At 41.5% G+C, this 14603-nt stretch overlaps 1 protein-coding gene across 1 annotated transcript in view; it reads left to right on the top strand.

Annotated features, from left to right (window-relative positions):
* LOC123520130 (potassium voltage-gated channel subfamily KQT member 1-like) overlaps nt 1-14603 on the top strand; it is a 123733-nt gene that overhangs the window by 82215 nt on the left and 26915 nt on the right. The window contains exon 11 of the mRNA XM_045282063.1: nt 14044-14166. Coding sequence (XP_045137998.1) covers nt 14044-14166 — 123 coding nt within the window. The remainder of the gene's footprint in view (nt 1-14043; nt 14167-14603) is intronic.

Raw genomic sequence — 14603 nt, 5'->3', positions numbered from 1 at the left:
ACCTTTACTGTATTCAATTTACTTATGAAATAATCACCTGCAAAGATCTTCGTGTCTTTTGTCTCCCTACCCCCTTTTTTTTTTTATTCTGCGAAATCATGCATTAATTGAATAGAGAACTGCTATTCCGTTTTTCTTGAAGTCATGAGAGATATGGCAACATCACACGGATCATTGGCACCATACAATTACAGTAACAGTACAATTGAGTTTTACTCAAGCCTAGTAATGCCCTGCTCTGTTGGCACGCTATCCTCTAAGGGCTTTTTATGGAGGGTTTATGTGCTATCAAACACAATTCCTTATTTGTTGAGACTAGACATATTTATCTTCAACCATTTGACAGCCAGGCATAATAACGATGAATTCATTGACGTTATGTTAGTTTTGTATGAATGATTGATTGATTGATTGATTAATAACTTTATTGTTGTAGAAGTGTATACAACAAGGGAAGGAGTCGGGTCATGCTGACCACCCCCTAATTATGGGACAAAAAGGATTTAACCCCTTCAATATGGTGACGCCTATGTAGGTGTCATGAAGCCCCAGTAGCATATACGGTGACGCCTACGTAGGCGTCATATTTTTTTTCTGAGCTTTCTTCAGTTCAGTTGTCCCGTATAGTGTGTTGGATATCAACTACACACGCCGTATGCTGTCCTTGAAATCCTAGTGCTCCTCCCACCATCCTTGTTTCCACCAATCACTAAAGATAAGCTACATGCATCCCACCTTGTGTCTAAAATTACCCAATGGCATAGACTTCCCATCTCTCTCTCTCTCTCTCTCTCTCTCTCTCTCTCTCTCTCTCTCTCTCTCTCTCTCTCTCTCTCTCTCTCTCTCTCTCTCTCTCTCTCTCTCTCTCTCCTTTCCTCTTTATCTCTCTCCCTCCCTCTTCCTTTCGAAGATAAGTTACATGCGTCCCGCCTTGTAACATTTGTACACACACACACACACACACACACACACACACACACACACACACACACACTTGGCTTGGAAAAGATGGAAAAAGAGCAGGAATATACTAAATAAGGAGAATTATAGAGTGGCAAGAAATGAGTATGTGAGGGTAAGGAGGGAGGAAGAAAGAAAATTTGAAAAAGATATTGTAGACAAAATTGTTTTACAGGTTCATAAATGGTAAACTTAAAAAGAGAGAGTCCATTGAAAGATTAAAAGGAGAGCAAGGGATAGTAGATGACCCTAAGAATATAGCGGAATTGCTAAATAATAGGTTTCAGCAAGTATTTACTAAAGAAACAATGTTTGTAAAGCCACAGAATGTACAAGGAAATGTGCACATGGAGGACATTAAGATACCTAAAAAGGAGTTATATAAAATGTTGGAGGAACTTAAAGATGATAAAGCGATGGGACCAGATGAAGTTTCAGGAAAATTATTGAAGGAGTGTAGAGAAGAATTGATTGATCCATTATATGATATTATAAGGTGCTCATTAGAAACAGGGGAAGTACCAGTAGAGTGGAAAAGAGCTGAAGTGGTGCCCATTTATAAGGGAGGCAGTAAGGAAGAGCCTCTTAACTATAGACCTGTGTCTCTAACAAGTGTGGTCGGTAAGATTTGTGAGAGGGTGATAAAGAAATATTGGATACGGTTCCTGGAGGATCATAAGTTATTATCGGATCATCAATTTGGCTTCAGGAAAGGGAGGTCATGTGTAACAAATCTACTGAGCTTTTATTCAAGAGTGGTTGACAAAATACAGGAGAGAGAGGATGGATGGACTGTGTATATTTGGATTTAAAGAAAGCTTTTGACAAGGTACCTCACGAGAGACTGTTATGGAAAGTAGAGATTTATGGAGGACTGAAAGGAAAAGTGTTAAAGTGGATGGAAAACTACTTGAGATGGAGGAGATGAGAACGGTAATAAGGGATGCAAAGTCGGACTGGTTGGTGGTGGAGAGTGGAGTCCCACAAGGCTCAGTGCTGGCACCAATACTTTTCCTGGTATATATAAATGACATGCCAGAGGGAGTAAACAGTTATATTAATTTGTTTTGGATGATGCGAAGTTGTGTAGGTGTGTGAAGAGTGAAGAAGATTGTGAAATTTTACAGGCAGACCTGGATAAGATTTGGGAGTGGAGCAAGAGGTGGCAAATGGAATTTAATCTGAGCAAAAGTCATGTGATGGAGATGGGAAAGAGTGGAAGACGGCCAAGAGGGTCATATAAGATGGGTGAAGTAGTGTTGAAAAAGGTGGAAAAGGAAAAGGATTTGGGAGTGATAATACAAGACCATGGGCAGTTTGAGGCTCATATTGATAAGATGTTTGGAGAAACGTATAATTTGATAAAAATATTGGAAAGATCTTCGTGTCTTTTGTCTCCCTACCCCTTTTTTTTATTTCTGCGAAATCATGCATTAATTGAATAGAGAACTGCTATTCCGTTTTCTTGAAGTCATGAGAGATATGGCAACATCACACGGATCATTGGCACCATACAATTACAGTAACAGTACAATTGAGTTTTACTCAAGGCTAGTAATGCCCTGCTCTGTTGGCACGCTATCCTCTAAAGAGCTTTTATGGAGGGTTTATGTGCTATCAAACACAATTCCTTCATTTGTTGAGACTAGACATATTTATCTTCAACCATTTGACAGCCAGGCATAATAACGATGAATTCATTGACGTTATGTTAGTTTTGTATGAATGATTGATTGATTGATTGATTAATAACTTTATTGTTGTAGAAGTGTATACAACAGGGAGGAGTCGGTCATGCCGACCACCCCTAATTATGGGACAAAAAGTTTAACCCTTCAATATGGTGACGCCTATGTAGGTGTCATGAAGCCCCAGTAGAAAGATCTGGTGACGCTATCGTGGCGTCATATTTTCTGAGCTTTCTTCAGTTCAGTTGTCCCGTATAGTGTGTTGGATATCAACTACACACTGTATGCTGTCCTTGAAATCCTAGTGCTCCTCCCACCATCCTTGTTTCCACCAATCACTAAAGATAAGCTACATGCATCCCACCTTGTGTCTAAAATTACCCAATGGCATAGACTTCCCATCTCTCTCTCTCTCTCTCTCTCTCTCTCTCTCTCTCTCTCTCTCTCTCTCTCTCTCTCTCTCTCTCTCTCTCTCTCTCTCTCTCTCTATCTCTCTCTCTCCATCTCCCTTCCCTCATCTCCTTCCCTCCTCCTCTCCTTTGAAGATAAGTTACATGTCCGCCTTGTAACATTGTGGCACACACACACACACACACACACACACACACACACACACACACACACACTTGGAAAGATGGAAAAGAACACTAAATAGTGGAGAATTATATGTGGAAGAAATGAGTATGTGAGGGTAAGGAGGAGGAAGAAAGAAAATTTGAAAAAGATATTGTAGACAAAATTGTTTTACAGGTTCATAAATGGTAAACTTAAAAAGAGAGAGTCCATTGAAAGATTAAAAGGAGAGCAAGGGATAGTAGATGACCCTAAGAATATAGCGGAATTGCTAAATAATAGGTTTCAACAAGTATTTACTAAAGAAACAATGTTTGTAAAGCCACAGAATGTACAAGGAAATGTGCACATGGAGGACATTAAGATACCTAAAAAGGAGTTATATAAAATGTTGGAGGAACTTAAAGATGATAAAGCGATGGGACCAGATGAAGTTTCAGGAAAATTATTGAAGGAGTGTAGAGAAGAATTGATTGATCCATTATATGATATTATAAGGTGCTCATTAGAAACAGGGGAAGTACCAGTAGAGTGGAAAGAGCTGAAGTGGTGCCCATTTATAAGGGAGGCAGTAAGGAAGAGCCTCTTAACTATAGACCTGTGTCTCTAACAAGTGTGGTCGGTAAGATTTGTGAGAGGGTGATAAAGAAATATTGGATACGGTTCCTGGAGGATCATAAGTTATTATCGGATCATCAATTTGGCTTCAGGAAAGGGAGGTCATGTGTAACAAATCTACTGAGCTTTTATTCAAGAGTGGTTGACAAAATACAGGAGAGAGGGATGGATGGACTGTGTATATTTGGATTTAAAGAAAGCTTTTGACAAGGTACCTCACAGAGACTGTTATGGAAAGTAGAGATTTATGGAGGACTGAAAGGAAAAGTGTTAAAGTGGATGGAAAACTACTTGAGATGGAGGAGATGAGAACGGTAATAAGGGATGCAAAGTCGGACTGGTTGGTGGTGGAGAGTGGAGTCCCACAAGGCTCAGTGCTGGCACCAATACTTTTCCTTGTATATATAAATGACATGCCAGAGGAGTAAACAGTTATATTAATTTGTTTGCGGATGATGCGAAGTTGTGTAGGTGTGTGAAGAGTGAAGAAGATTGTGAAATTTTGAGAAGGAAAAGACGGATTAAGCAGTGGGAAAGTTACAAAGAGCAAGAAATGAATATGTGTTGATTAGAAGAGAAGAAAGAAAGAAACAAGAAAAGGATATAATTGATAAATGTAAAGACCAACCAAGGCTTTTTACAGACATGTGAACAACAACATCAAAAATAGAAAGTATTGAAAGTTTAGAAGTAAATGGGTATGCAGTGAAGATCCCAGGAAATGGCAGAGGCTATGAATGGATGCTTTCGGAAGGTATTCACAAAGGAGACTGCTTTTGACAAACCACTGGTAATGGAACAGAAAGGGATTATGAAGGAGTTTCAAGTAACTGTGGAGGAGATCAAGAATATGATGGGGAGTTTAGAAGTGAGAAAAGCTGTGGGACCTGATGGGGTATCAGGATGGATTTTAAGAGAATGCAGGGAGCAACTGGCAGAAAAAGTTTGTGAAGTAATTGATGCCTCATTAAGGGAAGGTGTAGTGCCCCAAGACTGGAAAAGAGCTAACATTGTCCCAATCTATAAATCAGGTAACAAGAGACCCATTGAACTATAGACCAGTGTCACTTACAAGTGTGGTAGCTAAGATGTGTGAGAGGGTGGTGAAGAATAGATGGACAGACTTCTTGGAGAAAAATGACATACTTTGTGAGTGTCAATTTGGTTTTAGAAAAGGCGTTCATGCACGACAAACCTGATATGTTACTATTCGAGGGTGATAGATGTAATACAGGAAAGAGATGGTTGGGCTGATGGAATATATCTGGATTTAAAAAGGCCTTTGATAAGGTACCACACGGAGACTGATCTGGAAACTTGAAATGGTAGGAGGAGTGCATGGCAGTTTACTAAAATGGATGGAAGACTTTTGGTAGGAAGAGAAATGAGAACAATAATTAAGGACAGACCATCAGAATGGGGCTTGGTGGAGAGTGGAGTTCCACAGGGATCAGTGTTGGCACCAGTAATGTTCGCGGTCTACATAAATGACATGGTGGATGGGGTGTCCAGTTATGTGAGCCTATTTGCAGGCGATGCAAAATTGTTAAGAAAAGTGAGATGTGACAAAGATTGCGAACTACTCCAGGAAGACTTGGACAGAATATGGAAATGGAGCTGTACATGGCAAATGGAGTTCAACACGACAAAATGCAAGAAAATAGAGTTTGGCAAGAGTGAAAGAAGAATCAGGAGTATGTACAAGATAGGAAATGAAGACATAAAACCAGTCATGAAGAAAAAGACCTTGGGGTGACAATTACCAATGACCTATCGCCAGAGAGACATATAAACAAAATAATTGGAGAAGTATTGAACTTATTGAGGAACATAAGAGTGGCGTTCGTATATTTAGATGAAGAAATGATGAAGAAAATAATTACTGCAATGATAAGACCGAGGCTTGAATATGCAACAATACAGTGGGCTCGAACTTAAAGAAACACATAAGGAAACTAGAGAAAGTACAGAGGGCTGCAACAAAATGGTGCCTGACTTAAGAGATTTGACTTATGAAGACAGACTGAAAAGAATGCAACTTCCGACCCTGGAAAACAGAAGAAAGGGAGACCTGATAGCAATATACAGAGTGATGATTGGCATGGAAAAAATGGATAGGGAAGATCTGTGTATGTGGAATGAAAGAATGTCGAGAGGGCATGGGAAAAAACTAAAATGGCCACTTATAGGAGAGATGTGAAAAATATAGCTTCCCTCATAGAAGGGTGGAAGCATGGAATAGTTTAGGCGTGGAAGTGGTCAGCAAGGAATATTCATGATTTTAAGAAAAAGCTGGACATTAATAGATATGGAGCGGGACAACACGAGCATAGCTCTTTTCCGTATGTTACAATTAGGTAAATACAATTAGGTAAACACACACACACACACACACACACACAGCGGACGTGCCTCCTGCTCAGGCGGCATCTAACTAACACTCCACACGCTAAGCAATGTGCTTGAGTGAGAATAGTTATTGCTATTGAGGGGACCAGAGCGAGTGAACAGTGTACAGAGTGACGTAGCCTGGTGGCGTGTACATGGGAGTGATCGGAGGTGTGAGAACCTCCACACTCCAAGCGACAGGCGGGAACCACACAAAGGCCAGCCATAGCAGCCGCATCGCATCCCACACACGTAGCTACCAGGCCTGGCCCCAGTGACCACACACCCACATGCTCCCAGGAAGAGTAAAAAAAATGGATAGACCGGTGAAATAAATTACCAAATTCAAAATATGTTGATGAGGCCCAGGAGCAAAGCCGAAAGTGGCCAGTCAAAGCATGAGTCCATCTTCAACAGGGCAACATTGCAAGGTAGATTGGTAATGTTGGAGAAGAGATTTGAGGAGTTGGTGAAGGAATTAAAAGTTCAGAGGAGTGAGGAGGAGCAGGATAGAGAATTCCAAGGCTTTGAAGGAAAGAGTTAAGAGACTGGAGGAAAATGAAAAACGATTGGTGGATGAGAATGCACACTTGAGAGTGGAGGTTGAAAAATACAAGAGACGGTTGGAGGAGAAAATGGAGAGAGTAGTAAAGGAGAAAGATGACTTTAAGGAAATGATTAGTGAGCAGAATGAAAGGTTTGAAAGGAATGGGAACTGAAGAAAACACAATGGACTGAGTCGAGGAAGCAGAGATGGTTGGATTACAAGAAATAATTAAAGATCAGTTGAAGGAAGACAAAAAGAAAGGTCCAAGGAACTGGTTAATGTAATGAAGAATAAGGAAACATTGATAAGGAAATAGCAGAAAAGAAGAAGAGTGTGTTAATATTTGGGATGAAAGAACAAAATATAACATATAAGCCTAAGAGAATTAAGGAAGAATTAAAACGGTAAGAGATCTGTTCAAAAATCTAAATGATGATGAAAAAAGACCTACAAGAAGAAGTGGAAGAGATCCATAGACTGGGTCCGTATAAGGAGGAGTGAGCAGACCGATTAAAGTAGTACTGAAGTCACAACAATCTGCGGAGGATATCCTATATAGAACATCAAAGTTAAGAGATAGAAGGTTGTAAAGAGGTGTTTGTGAGAAAGAATAGAAATGAGGAGAGAGGAGAAGATATAAGGAATTGGTGGAAGAGGCGAGAAGGAAAAATGATGAGCGGTCTGAGGAGGAAAGAAAAGTTTTTGGAGAGTTATAGAGAGAGAGTCAGAAAGTGGTATGTGGAAAGAAGGAATACGGAGGAACCCCTAGAGGAGCAGTGGGTGGACCGTAATGTATACTAATATAGATGGGATACTGTCAAGTAGATTGGAATTGCAAGACTATATGATGGTGGAGAAGCCTGATATAGTGTGTTTGACTGAGACAAAATTGCATGAAAAACAAAGATAAATTTGGATAATAAATATAATATATGGAGAAAGGATAGAGAGTAAAGGTGGAGGAGGAGTTATGATTATGACGAAGAAATAAATAAATGTGGATAAGGTTTGGTATGGGAAGAACAACGCAGAAGTGATAAGCATAAGGATAAAAAGTGATGGAAAAGAATTAATAATCATGGTGACCTATGTACCTCCTAAAACAAATTCTTGGACATTAAGGAATACGACAATATGATCAAGGATACTTTACAGAGTTTGGAAAGTGTATTATCTGGAAAAAGAAAGGTGATACTAGTAGGAGATTTTAATTGTAAGGAGGTGGATTGGGAAAATCTAGTAAGTGGTGTTGGAGAGGAAGCATGGGGAGAGATTTCTTAATCTAATGATGGAAAATATGATGGAACAGAGGGTGAAGGAAAATACTAGATATAGAGGAGATGATGAACCGGCTAGACTGGATTTGGTGTTAACAAGAGAAGTGTACCTATGTGGAGATATACAATACAAGTGTCCTTTGGGAAAGAGTGATCATGTGGTTATGGAAATGCAGATAGCAACAACACAGCGAAGGAAGGACGAGACATACAGGAGTGGTAGATTGAATTATAGAAAGATGGACACAGAAAGTTTGAAAAATTATTTCAGAAAATTAGATTGGGAGGAGATGTTACAAATCAGAGAAGTGCAAAAGAAATATGAGATTTTTATGAAATATTATAAAGAAGGAGTTATGAAATTTGTACCAAAGTATAAACCGAGAGAGGAAGGAAGAAAGGATTGGTTTAATGCAACTTGTGTTAAGGCTAAGGAAAAGAGATGTGGCTTGGAAAAGATGGAAAAAGAGCAGGAATATACTAAATAAGGAGAATTATAGAGTGGCGAGAAATGAGTATGTGAGGGTAAGGAGGAGGAAGAAAGAAAATTTGAAAAAGATATTGTAGACAAGAGTAAGGAACATCCAAAATTGTTTTACAGGTTCATAAATGGTAAACTTAAAAAGAGAGTCCATTGAAAGATTAAAAGGAGAGCAAGGGATAGTAGATGACCCTAAGAATATAGCGGAATTGCTAAATAATAGGTTTCAGCAAGTATTTACTGAAGAAACAATGTTTGTAAAGCCTCAGAATGTACAAGGAAATGTGCACATGGATGACATTAAGATACCTAAAAGGAGTTATATAAAATGTTGGAGGAACTTAAAGATGATAAAGCGATGGGACCAGATGAAGTTTCAGGAAAATTATTGAAGGAGTGTAGAGAAGAATTGATTGATCCATTATATGATATTATAAGGTGTTCATTAGAAACAGGGAAGTACCAGTAGAGTGGAAGAGAGCTGAAGTGGTGCCCATTTATAAGGGAGGCAGTAAGGAAGAGCCTCTTAACTATAGACCTGTGTCTCTAACAAGTGTGGTCGGTAAGATTTGTGAGAGGGTGATAAAGAAATATTGGATACGGTTCCTGGAGGATCATAAGTTATTATCGGATCATCAATTTGGCTTCAGGAAAGGGAGGTCATGTGTAACAAATCTACTGAGCTTTTATTCAAGAGTGGTTGACAAAATACAGAGAGAGAGGATGGATGGACTGTGTATATTTGGATTTAAAGAAAGCTTTTGACAAGGTACCTCACATGAGACTGTTATGGAAATTAGAGATTTATGGAGGACTGAAAGGAAAAGTGTTAAAGTGGATGGAAAACTACTTGAGATGGAGGAGATGAGAACGGTAATAAGGGATGCAAAGTCGGACTGGTTGGTGGTGGAGAGTGGAGTCCCACAAGGCTCAGTGCTGGCACCAATACTTTTCCTTGTATATATTAATGACATGCCAGAGGAGTAAACAGTTATATTAATTTGTTTGCGGATGATGCGAAGTTGTGTAGGTGTGTGAAGAGTGAAGAAGATTGTGAAATTTTACAGGCAGACCTGGATAAGATTTGGGAGTGGAGCAAGAGGTGGCAAATGGAATTTAATCTGAGCAAAAGTCATGTGATGGAGATGGGAAGAGTGGAAGACGGCCAAGAGGGTCATATAAGATGGGTGAAGAAGTAGTGTTGAAAAAGGTGGAAAAGGAAAAGGATTTGGGAGTGATAATACAAGACCATGGGCAGTTTGAGGCTCATATTGATAAGATGTTTGGAGAAACGTATAATTTGATAAAAATATTGGATTAGCCTTCCATTATATGGATAAAGATATGATGAAGAAATTAATTAGTATGGTAATTAGACCAAGATTGGAATATGCTGGAGTGGTTTGGTCCCCTTATAAAAAGAAGCATATAAGGAAGTTGGAGAGATTGCAGAGAATGGCAACAAAAATGGTTCCGGAATTGGCAGAAATGACCTATGAGGAGAGATTAAAAGAAATGAATTTGCTTACCTTGGAACAAAGAAAGAAAGAGGAGATTTAATACAGGTTTATAAACTGTTGAATGGACTGGATGAAGTGGATAATGAGCAAATGATGTTGAGAGAGGAAAACTTAAATAGAACTACAAGATCGCATAGTAAAAAGATAGCCAAGGAATATGCTTGAAGGATGTGAAGAAATATAGTTTCCCACAAAGATGTGTGGAGGTGTGGAATGGTTTGAGTGAGGAGGTGGTGTCAGCAAGGAGTGTGCATAGTTTTAAAGGAAAGTTGGATGTGTGTAGATATGGAGACGGGGCCACACAGTATGATACCCAGGCCCTGTAAAATTACAACTAGGTGAATACAACTAGGTGAATACACACACACACACACACACACACACACACACACACACACAACTGGTTGGGGCCGGGGGCTGGCCAGCACACTCTGGGACTTGTTATCTGGGGCAGGCTGGACAGTAGCAGACACTGGTTGGGGCCGGGCCCTGGCCAGCACACTCTGGGGCTGGTTCTTGTGGGCAGGTTGGGGCGCTGGCTGGACAGGGTCAGGCACTGGCTGGGGTGGAGGGCTTGCTGCGTCCTGCTGTCGCTCCAAAGCAGTGACCCTCACACGCAAGTTCCTGACCTCGGCCTGGATTCCCAGCAGGAGCTGCACCACGTCCTGGATGGTCGCAGGCACGTCAACCTGCGATACGGGAGCTGCATCCTCAGCCCCTACCACAGCAGCATAGTAAGGGGCAGTCCTGCGTGGCACAGGGACAGGTGGCCGTGTGGCAGGGATGGGAGGGTGAGCTGCCACAGACTCGGCTGGGGCAGCTGTGCCAAGCAGGGGCAGAAATGCTGATGGCTGGGCGGCTGGCAGAGGCAGAGCAGGGAAGTCAGACCAGGACGGGGCGCCATTTGCCCAAGCATTGTGTTGAGGAGCTGGGACGGGACGAAAAACCACCCTAGAGGGGCCAACAGTGGTGCCAGGGGTCTGTGGCTCCCTGATGGGCCTGGGCCAAGCAGGGCAGCGGTGCGAAGAGGCGTTGTGGTCGCCCCTACAGTTGCAACACAGTGGGATGACTCTGGTGCCAGCACGTATCTTCTCCAGGCAGCGGAAGGAAGAATGACTCCCAGAACAGTACCTGCAGCGCGGCGTCGACTTGCACTTCTAGCTCTGATGCCCGAACCGACAGCAGTGGCCGCACAGGTCAGGCTCAGGGGTGTACAGTCCCACGTGGAAGCGGCCCAGGCCGTGGAGGTGCACCGAGCTGGGCATGGCCCCTTCAACAAGGCCCAGGAGCTGAGGGCGGGGCTCACCTGCGACGATGCGCCTCTTGAGCCAAAGGAAAGCCTCTGGCATGGAGAGAAGGTCAACATTGATGGTGGTAGACACGCCATGAACGATGACCATCTGCTGCCGGGCGTCAGGGTCCGCTGGGGTCATGGTGAGGCCGAGGAAGCCCACCTTCACCAACATGTCGTATGCCGCCGACTGAGGGTTGACCATCAAGTACGGCCTGCGCCTACCTTCCTTCATGAGTGGCTCCAAGGACGAATGCTGTTTGAGCAGCGTCAGGAACTATTCGTAGAGTTTGGCTAGAGTCTTGCCGTGCCCCTCGGGAAACCTCATACGGCGATGGGAAGCGCCCAGCTGAGGCGGGAAAGCACGAGAGGCGGCGTCAGTATCCATGACGTCCTGCAGGCCTGGAGACAAGGGTGGCGAGTCCATAGAGGCGGAGGCAACAGCGGGGGTGCGGGGATTGACCCTTTGTCTGGTCAGGTCAGGGGAGGCCATGCAGTCAGCAGCGGTGGGGAGACAAAGCTTCTCCGCTCCACCAACAGGAAGTTTTACCCTTTTAACATGAATAATGGTCTCCCTTGGCTGGCCTGCCAGAAGACAGGCATCCTGGCTATCCACATGGGAGGCTGTGAAGGTGTGCTCCTCAAAGAGGACCTCAGCACTTCTCTTCTTTGTAGGGGCTTTGTTCATACAGAACAGAGCAAGGAAAATAGACACCTGCCAGCCACGGGCCGTGGGTGCTAACTGAGTTTTGTATGAACAGCCAGGCATAATAATGTTGAATTCATTGACAAGTTATGTTAGTTTTGTATAAAAATAGGTGGCACAGTGACTAACGCTGACATTCATGTGTACTATCGAAACTGTTAGTGGACCACAATGTACCTCACTTATGGTGGAAAACACACTGCCTGGTTCTCTCTGGCACACACACAACAGTGGAAAGGTACTGTTGGAAAAATTTGAACTTTGCCTCGTCATTTCCACTCTCTGTTTGTGTTACGTGACTTAACATAGGATATAGTGCACAGACCCTTCAGTACTCTAACACTTATTTATATCACCTGTTATTTAATAATGTAGTCAGAATATTTTTAGAACACCGTTTGTTGATAATACTATGATTAAAGAACCATGAGTACTATAGGATGAATGTTTTGATTGGATTGAAATATGGTAGAATGGCGAACAACACCCAATGGGCCAGTACAATTTAGTTTTACTGTACAGTAAAACCTCAGCTCACGACCATAATTCGTTCCTAAATCCTGTTCGTCACCCAATTTGTTCGTCCCCTGAATAAATTTTTCCCATAAGAATGTATTGAAATACCATTAATCCGTTCCAGACCAAAAAAAAAATCATACTTTTGTCCATAAAACCTATTCAAAATAAGCCTTTAATGTATGCATGACATGAACGAAATAATGGTAGAAAGCCTAAATTGTTTTACTTACCTAAATGCTATCAAAATTATAATAAAATGAATAAAAAAGAAAAGGTTATTTACTTGAGAGACTGGACGTTGATGGCATGATGGAATGGAAGAGAGGAGGATGGGGAGGAAGACAGACAAGATCCGAGAAGACAGTCATGAGAGAGGACTTTGGATGTGCGCAGCGTGCCAGAGCTACACAACAGCTGTGTAGCGTCACAAGTCAGTGCCGCTATGTGGGGCCCCGTTATAGTGAACATTGGCTTGGGAAACATGGAAAGATTGCCAGTCTTCATCTCTGCCTTTGGAAGACCCTTGCCTGCTGGGGATTGACTTCCTCACGCGTGTGGGAGCAAGTTTGGACTTCCAAGAAGAGAAGTTAAAGGTTTGTGGCCAGGAAGTTCCTTTGATCCTCGGAGGTGATGCTCAGTGTGAGAGGAGCGGGCAGTAGGGCGGTGTTCCTTGCCAGGTGAGCGAGGAAACAGCTGTGATGGATGTGCCACAATCTGCAGTACTCGGACATGGCCAGGATGATGATGACAGCAACGCTGAGAGCCACCAGAGCACCGAAGATAACGCTGAGGAAGCTACAGTAGAGCGCGCCGGTAACATCACCATGCTCAGGAAAAATAGGAGAAAATCGTGGTGGCACGGAGATAATGTTATGTAATATTTTTCGTATGTTCCTGTTTCTATTTTCTTTTGTGCTTATGTTTTGTTTTGTTGTGTGATAGCCGGGTTGGCTATCACACATACGGCTTACCGGCAGGCGAGCCGTTTAACCACGTTCGTCCCCCGAAATATCATTGTCCCCTGGGTCGATATATTGACAAATTTTTTGGTCGTCTCCCGAATTGTTCATCCCTAGAGACGTTCGTCAAGCGAGGTTATACTGTAGTTGGTTCGATACCACCTAAATAGCAGAAAGATTTTTTTCAGACTGACTGCCTTTTCATAAAATTCAGGTAGTTGGTGAATCTAGCAGTTTTTCCACACCATAGCAAATGCTACGAAAATCTAGAGAGTGCTTTACTTTATTTTGAGCATTACATTCTATGGTGCAACTTACTATAAAATCAACACATCATATCAAATCCATTCCAGCATCGGTGCAATCAAAGGTAATCTTGTAGCATACAATATTTTGAAGTGTCATTCTGTGTTTCATCTCAATACATATAGACTTTCAATGAAGTAGTTTAATTTTTCTGTGTCATTATCTGACCAACATACACATCAAGCTTCATATCGTTATTTATATCAACAGGAACTCCAAAGAAGGTTGGACCAGACTTTAGGTAAACCAGGGAGCTACTTGAGTGGTATGGATAAAGCTGGAAATGTGAAGCCAATGACCATTGGTGCAAGACTCTACCGTGTAGAACAACAGGTGAGCAAATTCTATTACTTCATTATTGATTTTTTCTTTCTTTTTTTGATGTGTTTGTCTTTTTGTGTTACTTCTCTCTCCACTCATAAGTGAAATTTAGTACTTATTGTTTTCAGAAAAGTTTGATGAAGCATTATAAATAAAAAAGCTTAAACAAGAATGAGGAATTAAAAAGCAAGGATGATTATGTGTGTGTGTGTATATATATATATATATATATATATATATATATATATATATATATATATATATATATATATATATATATATATATATATATATATATATATATATATATATATATATATATATATATATATATATATACATCGACCCTTGAAACAACAGACCTCCATCAACGGATTTGGAAACTAAGGACAAATTCTGGAGTCGGTTTAATCTACGGACGAGTATTAAAATGCGCGCGATTGTCCGTT

Source organism: Portunus trituberculatus, chromosome 46, assembly GCF_017591435.1.
Source record: "Portunus trituberculatus isolate SZX2019 chromosome 46, ASM1759143v1, whole genome shotgun sequence".
Lineage (NCBI taxonomy): Eukaryota > Metazoa > Arthropoda > Malacostraca > Decapoda > Portunidae > Portunus > Portunus trituberculatus.
Note: the sequence above shows the minus strand (reverse complement) of the source record. Positions and strands in the feature narration are given on the sequence as shown.